The sequence below is a fragment of the Amphibalanus amphitrite genome, unplaced genomic scaffold (assembly GCF_019059575.1).
Source record: "Amphibalanus amphitrite isolate SeventyFive unplaced genomic scaffold, NRLGWU_Aamphi_draft 000232F_arrow, whole genome shotgun sequence".
In the NCBI taxonomy this organism is placed as follows: domain Eukaryota; kingdom Metazoa; phylum Arthropoda; class Thecostraca; order Balanomorpha; family Balanidae; genus Amphibalanus; species Amphibalanus amphitrite.
The window spans coordinates 448,882-461,436 of NW_024881727.1; the positions used below are offsets into that span (position 1 = coordinate 448,882).

At 49.5% G+C, this 12,555-nt stretch overlaps 1 protein-coding gene across 2 annotated transcripts in view; it reads right to left on the minus strand.

Annotated features, from left to right (window-relative positions):
* LOC122385818 (patj homolog) overlaps positions 1-12,555 on the minus strand; it is a 42,882-nt gene that overhangs the window by 23,748 nt on the left and 6,579 nt on the right. For both annotated transcript variants that reach the window (XM_043374392.1, XM_043374391.1), the window contains exons 4-6: positions 12,199-12,549; positions 6,952-7,071; positions 4,459-4,574 (exon numbers count right to left, since the gene is read on the minus strand). In XM_043374392.1, coding sequence (XP_043230327.1) covers positions 4,459-4,574; positions 6,952-7,071; positions 12,199-12,549 — 587 coding nt within the window. The remainder of the gene's footprint in view (positions 1-4,458; positions 4,575-6,951; positions 7,072-12,198; positions 12,550-12,555) is intronic.

A 12,555-nucleotide genomic window follows, 5' to 3' on the forward strand; every position in this document is an offset into this window, starting at 1 on the left:
GAAAACCGACGTCCATAAAACAAATATTTTATCCGCAATCAAATGTCTTATCATATAAACAAAAAAATAGCACCTAGTTTTCCTACTTTCCTAGTTTTCCTAAACACAACCGAGAATGGACTGCGGAAAATTCGGTGTAACGCTCCACCTGTTCTCCACCTTGCCTGACCGTGATCCGACCCGCGACCTCACGCACGCTACCCGTGTAGGGAGGGGGAGGAAAGGGAGGGGGCGGGGTCGTCACCGATCGGCAGGTCGCCAATCAGCGCGTGAATAATATATGGGCAGACCGGTCAGCGCCGTGACAACACTGACCACGGCACAGCGGAAGGGGGAGCGGTGTGGCGTTCGCAGTCATGCGTGTTCAGGAATCCGTAATGGAAGTTATCAATGTTCGGAGTCCCTGTGCAGAGTCCAGTTCGACAATGCAGTCTCGGAACCCTACTCAGAAATTCCGTAACTGACTACAAAACCAAAAGTCAGCAACTGTAGTTATTGTCTTTAGTTCCTGTTCAACAGCCTCGATCCGGATCCAGAGTCAGGTCCAGAATCAGTAGGAAAATCCGTGTCATACGCTCCAGATTTATCTCAGAACCGTGTAGATCAGGGTAAAGCGTGGAGGCTTACATCCACCAGATAAGTTGTATTGACATCCGGACGCCGGTCGCTGCAAGTTTCTGGCCAAATGACACTTTAACCCGCTCTGTATAGAGCAGAGCACAAACACCATTTCTAACTTATCCGAAGAAGAAAAAAATTACTTCGTCCTGATTTTTTCCTACAACAAAGTTTTCCTCTCTTGGCATCTGGCGCAAACTTTTTGGCCTTGTGTTTTTCTATGTAGAAGTCGTGTCGTAAAAGCACCACTCTGCATGTTATTCCCCATCCCGAACTCGACAGGACAACAACCACTAAGCGAAGGAAAAAAACAGCCGAGAGGGACCCACTCCCATGTTCTCCGCCCGACCACTCTATCTGGTCACCAGTTCCAAGAACTAGCCATCTCCTTCCTCTCTCGCCACATCTCTCAGCAACATAGCCCTCCGCACGTCAGCTCAAGAGACAGTCCCCCGCCTCGACGGCCCACTAAGAGGTAGCGCACCGAGTCAGCAGTCTGCACCCGCCCCCCGCGGCCGCAAATGACGAAATAAGGGCCAGGTTTGTCGTCCATCGACAGAGACGGATAGCGGAGTCGTGGTCGACGGGCAGACGACGGGAGCGACGCAGTCAGGAGTTACGTAGACAGACACAGAGAGGACACCGGTGGACGTAGTCACTCGGTCCGTCGTAAGTGGTACGGAGGATGTGTGGTCAGCGTGTCCCTGGGGTGCGCGGCTGAGTGCGGGCTACTTAGGGAGGGCAGAGCAGGGGGGTGGCAGAGTGGTGGCTAGTCCTGTACCAGAGTGAACAGAAGAGACACAAAGGGAAAAATGTCCAGCTATCGTGAAAGCGGCATGACAGTCGTCTTTGTACTGTCTTACAATCAAACAATGCCTGAAAAATGGGCACATTTATGACCGAGTTTATCTGCGCCATTGAACATGTCTGATAGTTTGGCAATCAGTCAGTTATGGAGTTCAGATACAATTCGGTAAAGCGGTAACATCAAGCCATACGCGCACACCATTCGGATGCGCCGACCTATTTGCTAATGCTGTCAAACGGAGCTCAAAACATTGAGAATAGCGTCGATCTCTATCTTGTCCATGCATTCATCTCATACATCGATGAGTATTGTGCAAAAAAAATGTGTGATTATGTCAAAAAAAAAATCCAGAAGTTAGATGACAAACAAATATTTGTCCGGTGATGCAACGATCCTGCTAAACGGTGCTTCTATGTCATAAGGCCAGCCTTTTTAATCCAAAAAGCTGACATTGAAACGACTGATGAAGCGCGACCAAAGCATCTTTAGCATGGGCACTGGGCATTCCTCACTCTACCCATCCAGAACTTTCTCCGCAAACCCAGCCGAGCCCCACCCCGCTGCCACCTATACCGCATCACAGACCGCCTCCATACCCAGCCAGAGGACTCAGTCGGTGTGGGGGCGGCGCCACCTCCTAGGGCAGAGGTAGGTCGGCGGGAGGGTCCACTCTCTCCAGATGCAGTGGCGCCGTAGACAGTGTGAAGGCGACACCTGACGCTGACTTGAGTCCGATACGGACTCAGACTGGTTTTTGATTCACCTTTTTTGGATCGATTCAATCATTGATTCATTTGATTTTTGTTTGATTCAATCACCGTTTGATTCCTTCAAAAAATTTGGTGAATCGATTCCTTTTGATTCAGAGAATCAAAAAACAATAAAAGGAATGATTCACGTTTGATTCAGCCAATTTTTTTTGAATGATTGATTCTTTTTTGATTCAATTAAAAAAATAAAATATACAAAATATCAGGGATAGTATTGTATTTGTTGTGTTCTTTTTGCTGTCATGTAATGGCAGTAGTGTTAATATTTGTTGATAATGAACTATGTTCGTTCACTTCAATTTTTTTAAGCTCATGAATCATTTATTTTTTTGATTCAATCAACCCTGATTCCCAATGCGTTTGATTCAATCATGGCTTGTGAATCAAACAATCCTGACGGTGAATCAAACCTTTTTGATTACACAAATTTTGTTTGATTCAATCCAATCGATTCAATCACAGATGAATCAAACACCAGTCTGGATACGGTGCGCATGAATGAAAAGAGAGACATCCCCTGGCTGGCTTGTAGAAGTGCTGTTGAGTTGAGTTTATTGTAGGGAGCATCCACGCTGTGGCTATTCTGGTCTCACATCAGATGACACATCACCCAAACACATGATCAAGACGCATAAAACACCAGATACTTCTAAAAGTACAAGCAGAATGGGCAGAGGGTACACATTATAATCACGTTAAAAAAACACCAGCTAAAACAATATGAGGCCTAGGAGCAATTGAGCGAGTGAAAAGAGTGGAGCATTAAGGCCTGTTACAAGTCTTGGTGCACATTTGGTTTGTAGAAGTCACCAAGCTAACTCCTGCCCATACTAACTTTATATGCAATCGGTACCACCGCTTCAGGAATATTCAAGAAAAAGATGCATTTGCCTTACCTCTCCATTACTGTCTTGTAAGTTGTGGATTTTGCTAGGTAATGGGTCCCAAGACGCAAGCGAATCTACAAACTTCCAGTCAGATGTAATCAGTCCATTTCAACGATAGATCAAGAATAGCGTCTTCGTGACGCTACCTCATCAATCTGACTTTTGAAGGCAGCTAGACTAATCGGTTTCTGATGTTATTTCAGCCTTGCGTTTATCAATTCTGGCAATAAGATGACCTTGCACATACCAAAATGCAATTCAAGAGTAATTATACCAGTAAAACGCCTTTTGGGCGAAGAACGAGCGAGCGAGATAGTGAGCCCTGCACGTGCAGAAGGGCGAGAGGGTACTTCCAACGGGCTTGTGCAAAGCACCCTTCTAACCGGTCGCTAGCGGTGTACCAAATTTGAACGCAATCGGCCCAGCCGTTCCTGAGATCTGGAAGCGGCATTCTGCACGTGCGCACGTGCAAACGGGGTCAAAAATGACTTTTGCACGGCACCCTACTAACCTGTCCCCAACCGTGTACCAAATTTGAGCGCAATCGGCCCAGCCGTTCTCGAGATCTGGAAACGCCCCCTGCACGTGCGCACGTGCAGTAGCACCCTAACCGCAACACATGGGAATGCATTGCCTGGTGGGTGCCTACCTGTATGCCAAGTTTCAGCGAAATCGCCCCAGTAATTACCGAGTTATTGAAATGGGACCAAATTTGGCACCTCTTATTGTTGTATTTTGCACGTGCAGTGGGGTCACTCACATAGATGAAGAGTATCCGACCTTTGGTAGAAGGGATGCAGCTACCCTATAAAAATGACCGCAAGACAATCGCTCAAGCCGCTGCTGAGATATGGGCCTCTCAAAATCATTACTTTTGCAAAACTGCTTGAACACCCTTGACTTTTCACGTGGCACGTGCCACGGCGGTCACTGAGATGTATCAAAAGTAGTCAATTACGGGGTAGAAGGGATGGGGCTACCCAGCAAAAAAGACCGCAGGCCATTCGGTCCAGCGGTTGCTGAGATATAAGCCTCTCAAAAGCGTTACAGGCCGGGCCGGGCCGGGCCGGGCCGGGCCGCTCATACTGAGATTTTTCCGTTATATTGAAAAGACTTCGCTTCGCTCGCTGCGCTCGCTCGCTCGTAATTAAACGCATCCGCTGAGTTGTTGCCTCAAAATCTCCTGAGCTCGAATCCACTGAACTAAGCAAACATGAGCAAAACTGGACATAGCCGTCTTTCTCCAAATCGCCTAAGCGAGCTTGTTGACCGGATGGCATCTGCACCACTGCTCTGCGAGTTGAGTCATGGGCGCACGACTACCGTGTGGTTCATCTTTCTGCCAAATTCCCGCCACCATTATTTAATTTCTCACCTGTCCGCGGTACCTCCGGGCTGGATGCCCTGTACGAAGATCCCCAGCTCCTGATTCTGCTCGCTCGCCAGGCCGGCCACGCTGAAGCCCAAACTAGCGCCATCTTCCTTGCAGAGCTGAAACCACAAATACGACATTCAGTCACCAGACTACCATACTGCACTCCGCGCGTGTGCCACGCACTAAATAAAACCTCCTAATTCTCTCAGGAATTCCATCGTACGTAGCATCGTCAGTAGCACGAAATATACGACCTTGAGTAGCGCCAGCTGCTTTAAATCCACTACGGATATCCAGTGCCTATCCTAGGAGCTGCTCTATGGAATGTCGCGTTTGGCCAGCGCGTGAGCCCGTGGAATGTGCCGTGTGACGACGACAGGAAAACCGCACCCGGCACTCCCTGTAGGATAAACGGTGGGATTATGGTACGTCACCACCGTCCAACCGCCATGCGAGCACGGGCAGCGGAGTGCGGGCGGAGGGTGATGTGGCGTGGTGCGGTAGGGTAGGGTATACTATGGCCAAGTATGACAGGCTAAGGCACGGTACAGTATAGTACAGTATAGTACGGTATGGCACGGTATGATACATTAGGGGTAATTACAGTACAATACAGCATTAAGATACAACATGGGACGCTTAATAAAGGATCGGTACGGCATGGTACGACATCACATACCACGCCGCGTCATGAGTCACAATTCATCTAACACGACGTAGAATGATATATGGCATGATGGTACGGCACGGTTTATGACACAAGACAGGAATAAGATCTGAGATGGCAACTCTCAGAGATGGCAGAACAGGAATAAAAGAATATAAAAAATTATGACATTTTTCACTTGACATGCTGCCATCATTAAATCTAAAGATAGCGCGCATAGCGGCAGCACCGGCGTTTACGTCGTCTATATGTCGTTTTATACACTCAGGGGAATACCTCGTCAAGGTCGCGCCGCAGTCCACTACAATACCCGCCGTTAAAACAATGACAGGACACTGCCTGTGAACCATTCTGACACACCCCAGCGACACGCCATAGGGTGGCGTAACGGACACGAACCCTGCACAAGTGTTCGACAGAGTCGCGTACCCAACAAGTGCAAAGTGTTCAAGTCTGCAACAGACCGACGCGGCGCGGCGGGGCGATGACGGCCAACAGACGGTCGGCGCCCGCCAGCCGCCGTCCGCGCACGAATACATGTATTATGCATGGACATTGGGCAATCGTTCCTGCAGACATACAGCTTAGTCGGCTGCCAGCGGCTGGCGGTCGACGGAGACTGCCGATACAAACGACAAATGGGCGGAAAATGGGTAGCAAACTCAGCCATAACTTCCGGAGGGTGGTTAAAAAGTGACAGTGATCCATTTCAGCTATCAAAAGTTTCGGGTAGTTATTGGGGGCTGGGAAGCTGAACCCATAAATAACGGATACGTGCCTTTTTGTAGACTGTCAAACACGATCACACAACCGGACATGCTCGTAGATTTACTGCATATGCTAAATGTACGACATCAGAGCTTGTCAAACTACCGACTAGATACGCGGCGAAGCGCTGATTTCGTTGACAGCTGACGCCTAACGAGAGGCACAAACGAGACTCGCCTGAAGAGGAGCGGCGGAAAATTCGTCAGAATATGACGTTAATTGGAGATTTAGGACGCTCGCGCCACGAGGTTGTTATCGCGTAAAAGACGCCTCAACCTCTGTCTCCAGCTTTCTGGGGGAGGGCTTCCTCGCGGAGCATGAAATAGCATTCACTTCTCGAATCTCGTGATGGCCTTCACCTTCGGTACACCTACTCGTAATCCGCTAAGAATCAGGTTAAGACGTGCTTTCTTTAAATCACTGGCATTGTGTTCCAAATAAATAACGGATAGTTGTGTGTGGGGGTTTACGTGGTGCATTTCGGAAACGAACAAAACGATCCGCTCTTTAAATTATTTCGATATGAATATCACGAGAATCATGCATGATTTTGATCATTTTCTAAGAAAGATGACAATACAAAGTCTGAGAATGGACAATATCGTTGAGTCAGATCCAAAAAGGACGATAGTCATGTCACGAAATTCAGAGACACGTATCTTGTTAGCCCTCAATGAATGACTCTTACTTTACTGATTAACATCACCGGGCCAGTTTTAGTGATCAAGATCAGTCGCAGCCGCTCCTAGCAGTCTGTTGAAACTCAGTTCCGCAAATTAATTCTTGAAGCCGGGATTTTTCCAGCGTGACGGGCAGCTCAAAAGAATGAAAAGTGAACGTTATCTGATCACATACACTTGCACACTTGTAAACCTTCCTAGATCTGACGAACTTGAGACACAAGCAAACCTCGAATCAAAACTGACCTCCCAGTGTACCACATACCAACAAACATCACAAACACAACAAAACACCACAACCATCAGCACCCAACAAACATTGCGGACACAAACACATCTTTTAATACTTTCCTTGTCAGAGAACCAGGGTTTACGTACCTCGATATGGACCACCTCTCTGCCTCGGGCCACCTCAGCGATGGCCCTCTCCAGTTCCCTCTCGTATGTTCCGGTCATGATGGGCGTCTGAGCCGATACCTCCAGATCGATGTCATCCAACTGGGGAGATAAAGAGTGAGAGACGGGCGGGTCAGCTGGTGATGAGCTGTGGTGGAATAGATGGGTCTGTCAGATTTGTGATATGTGGATGTCATCTGGTAAGTAATAGAAAAACATTGTGCATTAGACATCTGCGAACGTCATGAAAAAACATCGCGGCAGCTAATTTCAAGGCTAAATACACCAAAGAGAGATTACATGCTAATTTTTCCTTACGAGTGTTGCCTCATAATTGCATGTGCGCTGGATACTGAGAGTCTAGTGAAATGCGGGAGCAAACGGATCGTTCACTTCGAGTTCGCTCTTGTCTTCGCTAAGACTCGATACATAAATGCTAACGCACTTTGTCGATGACTCTATCGGCTGTTTCAACAGATATGTGTGCCCCCTCCCAATTCCCAAACGCCACACGCAATCTCGTGGCCTACGACTGTGTTACGTCTCTGAATAGATTTATCGCAAATGAGTATCGTCAGACTCAATGACAGCACACAAATAAGATTCGACTGAAGGTCAGCAGCCTTATCTCGCACTCTCGATTCCTCTTCACGAGCATTGATGAGTCAACTGATCTAATTTATATCAGAAAATGCATAAATACGCAAAGGCGTGGGACTATGCCGCATTCAAACAGTCCATTACAGCATCTGTATAGCAGAATAGAGCACCAACCAAACTGCAGCACCACAATTCACATCAAACAGACTGAGATGTATGAGTCATATCAGCACATTGAATCTCTGGCGTATCCGGCGGCAATCCACTAAGTATTCAATGGAATGAGCCGAGCTTTACGCTACAATGGCAATCCATGCAGTGACATCACAACCCACCTATTGTTTCGCGTTATCTCTGTGCGAGGTTTAATCCAGCCGCCAAACCCAATTCGCCGTCCGGTTAATGTCGCTATTCCAGCTCAGAGAACGACCCACGGGGCTTAGTAGGGGGACGTGCCGTGTAAACGCGATGGGGTGGAGTCAAGTGGGGCGGGGCGGGACGAAATGAAGTAGAATGGGGTAAAGTGGGGTGGGGCGGTTAGGGAAGGGATAGGATGGGATAAAAGGGACAGAGTACGGCCGGAGAGGGTAAAACAGGACATGGCGATATCAAGCAATATCGTCATACATTCCCAGATGTATAGGGACTGAGTGACTTTCGACGCTTCAAAGATGAGCTTATGCCTAGAGCTCCGTGGGACACTGGCTAGTGTTTAGAGCTCACCGCGGAGCGCAAGTAAAGCAATAGCAGATAATATGCAAACAAATATTGTGACATTCCGATGGAGATACGTCACAATAGATGTGCAGAGTAACAAAGTTTGGCACAAAGCCGAGTGAAGACATCATTGAGAGAATGGGAGAGGAGAGAGAAAGAAAGAGAGAGAGAGAGAGAGAGAGAGAGAGAGAGAGAGAGAAGGAGAGAGAGAGATAGAGTGAGAGTGAGAGTGAGAGTGAGAGAGAGTGAGAGTGAGAGCGAGAGCGAGAGCGAGCGTGAGAGCGAGAGTAAGAGCAAGAGTGAGAGCGAGAGTGTGAGCGAGAGCGAAAAGGAGAAGGAGGGAGGGGAGAGCAGTAACGGAAAAGACAGCCGGCAGACTCCGGCTCCGACTCTGGCTCCTCTGCCGCATTCCCTGCATAGTCCGCCTCCATCCCACCCATCCACCCACCTACTACTACCTACCCCTCCCTCCCCCCTACCCACCGACCGGGGACGGGGGAGAGGGGGAGAGGGAGGAGGAACGGACCGGGAGGGGCGGCTCGGCGTTCGGAACCGCCGTGCTCCGACGCGCGATGGATGATGTGTTCGTCTGAACAGGTCCGGAACGACGAGCGAGAAACAGCACCGACGCAGTGGAGCCTGAGACAACGCCGAGAGATAACTAGCGGGGGCGGAAGACGAGAAATCCGAGATGGGAACATGGGAGACCGGAAACAGAAGAAACGTCGGAAAATGATACATGAGAGGAATATTTAGAGATGAGAAATGGATATGCGAGAGACTCTCAGACAGAAAAGAGACAGCGGGAGAAGGGCACGAGAGACAGCAAGGAGACGGGCTCAGAGAGATCAGAAATGATGGAATGAATGATTTGATTGTAATTGGATTGTAATTGGAGGGACCGCAGAGGGTGAAGGCACTTAAAAGAAAAAAAAGAAGAAAAAAAAAACTTTGAAAGGTAGAAGGTCGCGGAAGGGAAGATGTTACCCAGGGATAAAAGAGGCCAAGAGAATAAGAGAGACCTCATAGAGGCCAAGGGCTGGGAGTATTGATACTGCCACAAGCAAACAGAGCTCGATACTCTGGTGTGGCTAAGCCAAGGAATTAGGAAGAGGCACGGAGAGGGCAGAGGGAACTCGATATTGGCGTAGCTAAACGAAGGAAGAGGAATAGAGGAGGGTAGAGGGAAGTAAAGTAAACACAAACAGTGGTATCGAGCCTGATGGCTGATACGGGGATCAGGATGGACGGAGGATAGGAAGAGGAGGGAGAGCAGGGAGAGCAGGGAGAGCAGGGAGAGCAGGGAGAGGAGGGAGAGCAGGGAGAGCAGGGAGAGGAGGGAGAGGAGGGAGAGCAGGGAGAGCAGGGAGAGGAGCGCGCCGCCAAACACCTCGACAGAGTGCCCGTTCGCCGAGGTAGGCTGGTGAAGATAGGGTGTGACGTAAGAACATTAATGCCGTGATAATCTGGTCTGGATAAGCCGACCGAGTAGCCTTCTCGAGGCATGAGGTGAATAATGTCATAACAGGATTACACTCTAACAAATCCGATAATTAAGATGTGTTCGTCTAAGGGACGCCTAAACGACGTTCGTCCTAACATGCCTTGGAAGTCGGACTTTGGAGTATCGTCAGGCCGCCCACTGACCGCAAATTACACATCTTAACGCCTCAGACATATTATCGGAGCGTGACTTCTGGGAAAGATTTCCCAAACTTAACAGGAACTTTCCGAGCAGCATTATGTCAAATGTCAGCTCGACAATGGTTCGTCGCGGCCTGCACAGTTGACCTTTTCCGAACAGAACGTGACAGCACACTTCTGGTGACAGTCCGTGTTCCCATAACGTTCATAAGAATATAAACCATGCTTGATATTCACATACCACATTTAAGTGAATCATGGCACTCTCCAACCGGTAAAAGGGTCCCATCTGAGGGTCAACGATTTCTGCTGATTAAAGCTGCAACAGAGACCGATAAGGAATAATGAAATTTAATCCACCGTAATTCACTTATCGCGTCCCTGTGACGTCAGGAAGCCAATAGCGGCTGCGTGAGCCGTGAGCAGCACTATCGCCCAGTGCCTCGGGCACGACAAGGCCGTATTGATACGTGCCAACAGCCGAGGGGTCGGATCACTGTTCAATGTTCATTGCTCGACTCAGTACCAAACACGACCCCATTACAACAGATCACACCCCAGGGAAATTCGACACGTTACGATGTGTGGAGACGGCCTGCAATAGGACCACAGCGAAACGAGAACTGAACAGTCAACGGTTAGCCTATCATACAACCCGGCTATTTCGTTATCGTAACTGGGACATAACTGGCCAACTGTTACGGCACCGTTTTGGCCAACAATCGAACCATAATCAACCCTCTCGTTTGAAATTAAGCCAGTCCTGCTCGTTCATTCATACAGTTTACAAAAAGAAGTCGACATATATTCTAATAATGCTTGGAATGACCCTCAGCTTAATACACCCATTCAGACAGCTAGCAAACAACACACTCCACAATAGCCGGAAGAGTACACCCCGCCTCTCGACCTAAGAGCACATCTGACCCCTCCCCCGCCCACCTCTCGGAAACGGGAGGGGCGATGGACAGCTCTGGCCATCGTCGGCCCCATATCCCCACTATCCGGAGAAATTAGCCAGCCAGCGGTAGCGGGCGGTCGGGCGCACTGCCAGCCGCCATCGGACGGAAGGCGGGGCAGTGGTCACTGGCCACCCCCCCCCCCCCGTCCAGCTGAGGGGGGTACAGGGGGTGACAGAGGCCAATAGGAGAGGACAGAGCGAGGCCGATCATTGGAAACTCATCAGGGGGATGATGACGTAAGCAGGGACGGCGGTGGCGGCAGAGGCCAAGGGTTGGCGTGGAACGGACACATTGGAGAGAGAGAGAGAGAGAGAGAGAGAGAGAGAGAGAGAGAGAGAGAGAGAGAGAGAGAGAGAGAGAGAGAGAGAGAGAGAGAGAGAGAGAGAGAGAGAACAGTGAGAGAAAGAGAGAGAGAGAGAGAAAGAGAAAGAGAGAGAAACAGAGAAAAGAGAGAGAGAGAGGGAGAGAGAGAGAGAGATAGAGAGAGAGAGAGAGAGAGAGAGAGAGAGAGAGAGAGAGAGAGAGAGAGAGAGAGAGAGAGAGAGAGAGAGAAACAAGTGAGAGAAAGAGAGAGAGAGAAAGAGAAAGAGAGAGAAACAGAGAAGAGAGAGAGAGAGAGAGAGAGAGAGAGAGAGAGAGAGAGAGAGAGAGAGAGAGAGAGAGAGAGAGAGAGAGAGAGAGAGAGAGAGAGAGAGAGAGAGAGGACACCGGAAATAGGTTCGGGTGGCGTTCCGGGCGGAAAGCACGAAGAAACACCTGCTAATGCTCAGACCAAGAAGACACCGAACCTTTGTTGTACTACGAGTATGTAGTTAATGTGACCCTACTGAATAAATAATGAGGGTGAATTATTCATGTCATCATCGCTTGTGTGTATGTGTGTGGATTAACTCAACTCAAAGGAAAACTGGAGGGTATATGTCCTCCAAAGTTCAGAACCATTTGTGTAAATTACCGTGTATGTGCCACCGTAGCTAAGAACACCATTATTGTGTTACAGATACCCAGGTCTGGTCCTACCCTGGGGAGACGTAAGGAGACATTATGCATGCAGGGACCGACAGGGACGACTCAGTAACAAAATGCCGCCATTTTAGAGTGAGTCGGTGCAGTATTGCATTCCCACCGGAACCCGTCCCAACTCCAGGGACCATCATCTCGCCTCCCTGAACTTTAATATCGCCTCAAGCTAAGATCGCTTGTTTGTTTGTTGGGGCTTTAGGGCGCGCCGACTACAAGGTCATTTTGCGCCCATTAAGCTATGATCGCTCTTAGTTCATCTCGCCCACAGCAGCCCTCATCTTACCTCCACGCTATCATCCAACTTCTGTCCGTCCTCCTTCTCCTCTTCCTTCTGTTCCCCATCGCTCTCCCTCGCTGCCTCCTCCTGTTCCTCGGGCGCTGTCTGAGGCTCCTCAGTTACCACAGGGGTCGGCTCCGTCTCGTCAGAGGGAGGAGGGTGGGGCGCCGGCTGACGGGGGCTGGGACCCCGAGCTGGTGCCGGAGCTGCCGCTGCCGCTGCTGCTGGAGGTGTGGGACGCGACGCCAGAGGAGTGAGATGAACCACCAGCTCGCCAGAGTCCGGCACGATGTCAAAGTCGGCCGGCAGGAGAGAGGGGTGAGCCGCCAGCTGGCCACGCAGGCGACACAGCGACTCCTGTGA